Source organism: Halyomorpha halys, unplaced genomic scaffold, assembly GCF_000696795.3.
Source record: "Halyomorpha halys isolate HHAL.00 unplaced genomic scaffold, Hhal_1.1 Scaffold2351.1, whole genome shotgun sequence".
In the NCBI taxonomy this organism is placed as follows: domain Eukaryota; kingdom Metazoa; phylum Arthropoda; class Insecta; order Hemiptera; family Pentatomidae; genus Halyomorpha; species Halyomorpha halys.
Genome location: NW_027116459.1, coordinates 183,539 through 192,672, shown reverse-complemented (window position 1 = coordinate 192,672; position 9,134 = coordinate 183,539). Strand labels below are relative to the sequence as shown.

General features: G+C 31.8%; 1 protein-coding gene across 1 annotated transcript in view; it reads left to right on the top strand.

The window, feature by feature from the left end:
- Window positions 1-730: 730 nt before the first annotated feature.
- LOC106691434 (uncharacterized) overlaps window positions 731-9,134 on the top strand; it is a 52,577-nt gene continuing 44,173 nt past the window's right edge. Inside the window, exons 1-2 of the mRNA XM_014437202.3 lie at window positions 731-842; window positions 2,950-2,954. Coding sequence (XP_014292688.1) covers window positions 731-842; window positions 2,950-2,954 — 117 coding nt within the window. The remainder of the gene's footprint in view (window positions 843-2,949; window positions 2,955-9,134) is intronic.

Below are 9,134 nucleotides of genomic sequence, written 5' to 3'. Positions count from 1 at the left end.
TGTTAATTAATGTACATTGAGTTTCTGCCCTCATCAGTCACCTTCCAACTTACCGTCTTAGCCAACTCCCGCCCTTTGTTTTAATGATCCTCTCTGACATATTTGAATATAAAAACATATTTTTTTTTAATCAAACTATAAAACTATTAAAAATATAATTGATTAAATAAATATTATTAATAGCGTGAAATTATTATTAATGAAAAGAAGCCGAATATTCCAAGCATTAGTAAATCTTATGATTATGATATGGACTGAGGAAATGATTTAAAATATTGAAATTAGAAGTTTTTGTATTCTATTCACAAGAAGGGATACCTCCTTGATTGCAATAATTATATGGCATATCTTTTTTTGCCAAGCGCCTTTAAGATTGTCTCAAATATATTGTACTAAAGATTTCTGCTTTATGTTGATAGTCCCTTGAAGAAATATCATTGAGGCTTCTATAAAGTTAAATCAGATATATAACTGTACATTATACAGACCAGATATTTGCCTTACGAACCATTCTACAAGGAAGAAAATACCTATTAAACATATCCACCTGATAAAACTTACTATCAGCAATAATGACAGCGTAGTGTGTTCAAGAGGACTATATAAAATATTTTCCTCCAATGATGACGTTAAAGATGGAGGTTCTCTTGCTTTTTCGCTCTTTAATATTAGATTGAAAAAGAAAGTTAAAAAATTATTAATCCAAACTAGCCGAACAATCTTTAATCGTATGGTACAAATTTCAGGATATGCTGATGGCATAGACATTTGTGGAGGATCCATTGATGCAAAAGAAGAAGTCTTTTTTGCCACCGATGATGCTTCTAGGAAATTACGTCTGGGTATTTGCACCTCTAAAAGCAATCTTTTCTGGTTGAGCTAGAGGTCTTAACAATTATTATGTCCAAATTGGTCCTGGCTCATTTCAACAAGTTGATTAGTTTGCGTACCTGAAATTAGGTTAATGTAAGCAATGTTGTTTCGGCTTAGATAGAGGGTATGTCATCGCATTATAGGTTACCAAGTGCACTCACTAAAGCTCTAAGCGTAGCTTTTTTTCTATTTTGTTGTTTATCATTTTACTTTATTGATTTATAAAAAAACCTGAAGTCATTTATTTTCCAATCATTTAAATATATTCTTAATACCGAGTATAGAACAGCGCTAATATCACAACTAATACAACACTGATTCGTCTCGTCTACTACACTTCACAGTCCACTGCTAACCACTGTTGACCTAGGCGTACCAGCTGGTGCCCATTACAATTACGTATAAACTAGTGATATTCATTCGGCACTGACAGTGAAACTATTTGTTGTTCACCCCTGCGCCACGTCCTACGCATTGCTCCCTCATTCGGCATACCACAATCCATCAAATTGGATTTATATTGCATAGTTTTTTCGCACTATGGTTTTCCTATTATTTTTATCAAATATTATTCATGAGCCAAGATTTTATTTTTATTTTATGAGATTTTTTTTGTTTCTAGATATTATTTTATATTGCGAAATTTGTACAAGTGATTTAATTTTTTTTCTTTTTGATTATGTTTGGTTGGTATTTGAAGTCCAATATTATTTATTTTCATGACTTTCTTTAAATAATATTATTATTTTCAAAAATGAGCTTCATTCTTCGAACCCATTAGTCTCTTCGGGGGAGCTGATGATAAAACATGATACTACTTTAACACAAGCTGAGTACAAACGCTGTTCCTTATTTATAAATCTCCGATACAGAGATGTTTCTATCCTCCTGCTGATTTGATTTTAACGGATAAAAAACAAAACAAAACGCGAAGGCGCAAAATAGCTTATATTTAGAACTAATCGAAAATGAAATTTATATTTCATATTTATTCCATACAAACATTTTAAACTACTTAGCAGCACTTAAATTAGTTAAAACCCCCGCTTTTAACTTATTTGCTTTCCTGAAATCTTTTAACAACAAGCCTCTCCTGAACCATAATAAATCTAATTAGCAAAGGTAATTACTGAAATTCCCATTACCAGAAACACAAGCTTTGCGGTTAATTCAGTTTACCCGTAACGCTACAACTGTTTAACGCTATTTGTTGCTCTCTTGTTAATGCTTAATGCAACAGATGAACAGTAAGTTGGCTTATGAAATACTCGAAAAAGTATTAACTACATCACGAGCACACAATTTTCCAAAGATTAAAAATACTAAAAATATTAATAATAGTCAACTGCACTGGTTTACAATAAAATATTAGTAAATATTTATAAATCTTTCCTTTTTAAGACCTGTGTTACTATAAATAACAATATTAAAAATAAGTTACCATAATAGTTTTTAATTTTTTTAACTGTTTGAAGATCCCCTTATAAGTATTATTCGGTCTGTATTTCTGTTTTTGGTAAAATTATTGTTTAATCAAAATCAATAGTTTAGCTATTAAATCGAATTTAATGCAAATTATTGTTGAAAATGATTGATTACTATTACAAAATTTCAAATTTATTCCATTGTTCTCTGAATCGCCTAAATACTTTCAGAAAAGATATTTATAATCTTTTTTTATTTTCGATTTTTCATTAAGATTCATAACTTCATCCCTCAAACTCATTTCAATTTAAGTCTATTTTTAGAATGAGGTTTAATCTGAGTAGATATTTAAATTTATATGAAATAAGGTGGTATTCCTATCAGTAATATTTTTTAACATAAAAAATGTATGATTTCTACAATTTTTAACTAAATTTCATATCCTCAATTACGATACTAGATCTCTTTTTTCTATTTTTTTCCGACCCTCCTGATGAAATAAATTAGGAGGGTACGAAAAAAAATTTCTTAATCACTACTATGATTGTAATATGTTTGTATGACTCTTAAATTCCTTTCTTTTTTACTGTTTTATCATGAATTAGAGGCTGAATTTTTATTTATAATGCTTGATTTATTTTATTGTTACAGTGACAGTATGTATTATAGTCCACATCACTTATTTTACCAGCAATCATGATCTTTATATTAATTCTGTTATCTCCAAAGATTATAACTTAATCCAGTACATTTTTATGTGGTATATAGAATAGTTAGAAATATATTATATTTAGTAACACATTTTCTAACTAATGTTGATGAGTGCAGCCCTTTTATAACTATTCTTGGGTTCTTATCTTCCTCCAGTTAGTAAGTATGGTACTCTGCGTTAACTCTTTTCAAACAGCGGTCCGCTGTTCTATATGATTCAGGTGTGGCCGGGTAAATTATTATATTTCTAACAGTCAATTTAATTGAGAAATATGTGAGTCCTATTACCTTTTATAAGAAGTAAATTAAAGTCTCAAAATTTAGAATATTGTTTAAAAATATAGAAAGTAGCTTTATTTCATTATTATTTGCTTTGGTTGCCCCTTTGGTTCCTCAGTATGCGTAAAAGAGGGTCGTAAATATTGTAGTGTTTTTACGTTATTCATTTGTTTTATGTATATTCGTGGATCCAGTGATGATAAGGGTCTATTTCGTCCTACAATTACTGACCATTCATTATTTTCTTCAGATGTATTTGACTGTACCCTTGGTGTACTTCTTGCTGCACATTCATGTTCGTTGCACTTTGGGAATGCGATTCCACTTTCATTTCTCCTTCATTCATTTTTGTCAATCTAATTTTTTACATTGAGTGCCACAACAGTTGTCCGAAAGTGAAACCTTGTGAATGCTGAAGCAGTTCTTCAGAACGACACAACAATTTCGAGTTTTCAATCGGATCAAAATGTCGACCTAATTTTTTCAAAATATTTTTCAATCTTTTGATAAAATAAAAGTTATCACGATTGTATCATTCTTTATTAAAATTTTTGATTACTTTATCTTCCGAAGATATATCTAGATCGGGATATATTATGTAGAGAAAATATAGCAGGTTTCCTATGTTACATGAACTTATCTGATCGAATAAAATTCCGAAGCCAGTGAATTCACTACTTGCCAAATAAGTCGCGTGTCCAAGTGCTCAAATAACAAGGCCACTAGAAACTTTCCAACTCCGTCCAGTCACGAAATATTTTAGTCGGAATAAATCATTTATTAGGGGGGAAATAATCCATCGGTCAACATTAGTGTTTAACGAAATATGGGACGATGCTCGAATCAATAAGGAAAACTTAAGGAACTCTTTATGATCATCAGTTTACGTGCAGCTCAGCTATTTTTATTTTAAAAATATTTAGAAGCTGTCTGTATTTTTATTTTACCGGGATAAAAAGTAATTAAAAAACTTTTATAAAATGAATTTGAACAGATTTTGATTTTGTCAATATTTTTTTCTATTGTATTTCTTTTTCACACTTCTTGATAAAATAAATACGTACATGTCAAGTTGAGTGAGGACAGTATCAGGTCGAGTCCCGAAATGGTTAACGGCTTACTAAAAAATGAGTTTTGTAAGATCTTATGGACCTAATTATATATGTTTCTATAAAATTTTGTACTCTGTATCTACTGGTGATAAGACCAGATTTTTTAAAGTAATATAATGGATTGCGAGTCAAATAAAAACTGCATATATTTCCTTCTAATAATGATTGATGAGACACATAAAATCGTTAAACGCAAAATGCTGCCACCAAACAAATTAAAAATATATATAAATACAAAGAAATCATGCATATGCGAACAAAAACATCATGACAGGCCATGCGGTAATGGGAAGCTTACCTTTCTTCTACCCTTACCACTTGTGGTATGTTAAGCACTGAATGAACTTGCTTGAATAAACCATTGTAATATAATAATTATGTTATATTTAACAAATAAATAAAATATTACCAAAATATATTTTATGGTGTAAAATATAATAATTATAATATTTGATTTACCATTTCTAGCCTCGTATCCCACATCACAACCCATGAAGAATATTTCCAAAACTGCAAGATTAAAATAAATTCCAATAAATAACATTTACCCTTCGTCGTAAACCTTCGTCTTGCCCTACAGTATCCTTTAATATTACCCCACTTATACCCGTTAAACAGGTCCGTTACTTAGGACTACATCTGGACAAACGACTGACATAGAATCCTAATACAAGACTGAAAAGACAGGAAACTGTTCGTCGATTCCGAATATTAAAACATTAAATAAAACTTCCAAAAGAATCATCTACATGTTATAAAGCCTATCTGGACATACGGAGTTGACCTATGGGGCTCCACTAAACCAACGAATTCCTCCCGAATCCAATCCTTACAGCCCAAAATCCTTAATGCTCCTTACTTAATCACAAATCAAATCATCCATCAGGACCTCAATGTCCCAAATGTTGCCCCTTTGGCCAGAACAAGATACTAATCCTTTCATGAAAAACTTCCCAAACACCCAATCAAACTCGTTTCTAACCTGCCTTCTCCTTCATTAACTAATAATCCTCCTAGGCGTCTGAAAAGAAGATGGCCTCGAGATCTTCTTCTCTAAAAATGTTTTTGGAGTTCTACCAATGGGTAGATTCTCCAAATGTTTGTATTATGTCGTTATATCGCTTACAGCAAATTTACTTGATGAATATATATTTATACAGTTGTAAGTAGCAATAATTAAATTATTAAAAAAAAAAAAATTTCTAGGATTATTAAGTTGGCAGATTTGAGAAAAATTTAATCATTTTGAAAAAAATAAAAAAAAATATTTTGAATAATATACAATGGAGGATAGCAAATAAATGCATAGCTAACAAGTTTACTTATTATATAAGTAGGTAGGTGGGTCAAATATGGCCTTCCTAAGGTTTTAACAACTGTAGCTCACTTAGTATCCAATCAATTGACCTTAAATTTTGCCTACATCTAGAGTAATCTATCTACTTTCAAAATAAAATAATGAAATCAATTCAGAAGGAATTTTGGACGTTCACCCAAACCACTATCAATAAGACCAGGAGTCCGAAATATGGCCACACGGTTGGCATCGTAGAGAATGCTTTCTTCATTTTCCTTCTTTTTTAACTCGTAGAAACCATTTGCACAGAAAGATAAGTCAAAAAAAGGTAATAAACAATCAGTTACTAACAAAACAGCATTGTTATGATGAACAATATGCTCGAAAATAACAATAAACAAAGGGTGTCCTAGTGTAGCCTACCTAGGAATCAGTAGGTTTTTCCGAAGTACGCCCACTTCCTTTAACAAAAAACCGAATAAGGACAAAGCCAAAGTAATATCCTGAAAGTAGAGATCCTTAGCTATCAAAATCATCAACAGATTCCCAGAAAACTAAATTATATCAGTCACTAGAAACATGAGAACTTACCTCAAAATTAGCAAAGACGTGTGCCCTTTAACTTAAAAGCTGCTCCCATAACCTCCTGTTGTTATGAAGTCTTCCAATTTACAGAAACAGATGCTAACTCTCTTTTTTCAGTATCTCATCTTAGTATTATTTTTCAATACCATGCCATATTTGGATCACCTACCTTATTATTTGAAATAATGTTTATTGGAATATATAACAATAATGTCAGTTCAAGCTGATTCATAGTTCCAAAGATTTAGTTGTATGTTGCACATTTGGCTTTTTTGTTTTATTACTCAAGTAACAGTATGTGTAATCATCAATTATTTTGATTGGAATAATTACAACTGGTCCCTAATGCAACAGAATGAGGATACTGACTTACACATAAGTAATAGGTATGCCGCGTGAATACAGCAGGAGCTAATACTATATACAATACTATATATCTTGCTAATACTTGATACCTGACTATATGAATGGAAAATGTTTTAGGATCTATTGCTCTGAGGATACTCCAAGGTATTCAATGATACATTAGTTCTTATGGTACTAATACAATTTTACAAAGCTTGTGTTTTAATAAATTAACATAGTCTATTTATTAATTATCAAAATATTTTTTTAGTTTTCCAAGTATAGCTAGATTGAAGTCAGATGACTAAAGTCTTAATACTGTGTCGCAGACAAGTAATTTAATACCATTTTGTTATTTACTCACAATTATATTTAAAAACGTTTTACTTATATCTCAACAATTCTTTTGTTTATTGCACTAATTGACAGAGATATTAATTTTACGAACATATTGCAAATCATTGTAAAGTGTTTGTTCCTTATTATTGTCCTATCTTAAGCAAACTTATTTGATTGCATAGGTCAAGTAAACACTCAATAGAGTAGATTCCGTGCGCTACCGTTTTGCGAGTTATTTTTGAACTAGACAGAAAGATGTTATAATAGTTAGATTTATGTAATTTTTTATTAATATAAGGCAATCCACAGCGAAAGTGATGTTTGCATAGTTATCTACAGGTGACCAACCTATTATATCCATGGTGGGGGTCAAGTTTTTTGTCAATGGCCCAGGCCGGATTCAAACCGGCGCCGCGCGCAGATCTCAGACCTGTGCATAACCATCTGAGCTACGGATAGCCCTGATTTGTACGTAATTAAATAACAATTTAATTTTAAAAACATTTTCCCATAAGGTTGGTAAGTTCTAAAATAACTCACCATTATTTTCCTAATTGTAGTATATAAGATCGTTAAAGAGGTCGTTGAACACCACAAATAATAAAATAATGCATTTTATATATAACTATTATATATGTTTTATGTATGTTAAATGTCTATTTAATATATTAGACCTTGTATTCAGTTGTAACAATATTTGAGCCTACGCGGTGCCAAGTAATCTAATCAGGGAAAAGAAATATATAGTGCCGAACATCATAATACTTCCACTTAATATAAAAAATCGTATTTTTATTTTTAGTTCCCCAGACCCGCCCCACTAAGACCCCCGGGGAGCGACGGCGCTATATCACTTTTGAAATATTATCTTAAAACGGGAAGAGTAAACTTTAAGATAGTTAAATCAAGTAATATTTAAAAAGCGCCTGAAATTGAAAAACGGCATGAAACCCTCCACTCCCGCCCTCCATGGTAGCCTTACTTATCTGACTTTTCAACAGACAATTATAGCGAGTAGATTAAACATCATAGAGATCATAACACAAAAAAAGGCAATCCTTGTGCAAACGATTGGTCAACGATAAGCATCGTTAATGTATGTAAGCCTTCAATCTCTAACCCTTGTAAATGTTGAGAGGGTCACCAGCTCGAGGTAAATGGATAAAACTTGGTACTCTTCTTATAGTCATACTAACAATTCTTTTGGACCAGACACGCCGTTATTTTATGGGGTGGCTATCAGTACTTGAGGATGAATCGGCCAATTCGGTGAAACTTGGTATACCCGTCCCTTAAAGCTCTTTCGCTTTAAATATATCTTGGTATATATATATTTCTTATAAATACTAATATCGGTTTTTATGGAAATAAATCAGGAAGAGGGTCTTCGGCACTTTGGAATAACTTTGTCGATTTCGGTAAAATACTGTTCTTTTCGGAAATATTCCCAGTTAGTGTTCATCTAAATGTATAAGCTGTTATCTTGTTTTATTATTAAAACTTTACTTTTATGTATTGTGTTCATCTTATTGACGCGCAGAATGGTATCTGACCCGAAAAGTTGGCCAAAACTATTTATTGTTTTTTATATGTCTTACAAATATAATCTTATTTATCGGAGTTTAATCCTTAATATAGTTCTGAAAATTTATAACTTAGAAATTACATGGCTTCCCTATAAGCGTATATCATGTCAAACATTGAATATATAAGTCAGTATACATTTACTTAGGCTTCAAAAATATTAGATATAATAATATAATAACTAACCCGATTTGATTAAAATTATTTATATTATATTTTAAAACTATTCGGTACCGCTCTCCATCCTCTAGCCCCAAGTCGGCGCAGGTCCACCTCAACATTCTCCAGCCATCTCATTCTGGGACGTCCACGCTTTCGGGTACCATCCGGCTTTTCAAGAAGCAGCTTCCTTGGCAGACGATCCTCCTTCATACGCTCAACATGCCTGAGCAACCTCAGCCTTCTATTTTTATTAGCGTTACATAGCTGACCATACGATGCTCTTAAATCTTAATTTTTTTTTTAATTTTCCACTCTCCATCAGAGTAAACTGGTCCATATGCATCTTTCCTAAGTGCATAGTCGTTCCTCCATCTCCCTTGTCTCCAGGACCCATGTCTCACTGTCATAGGTGACTGTTGGGC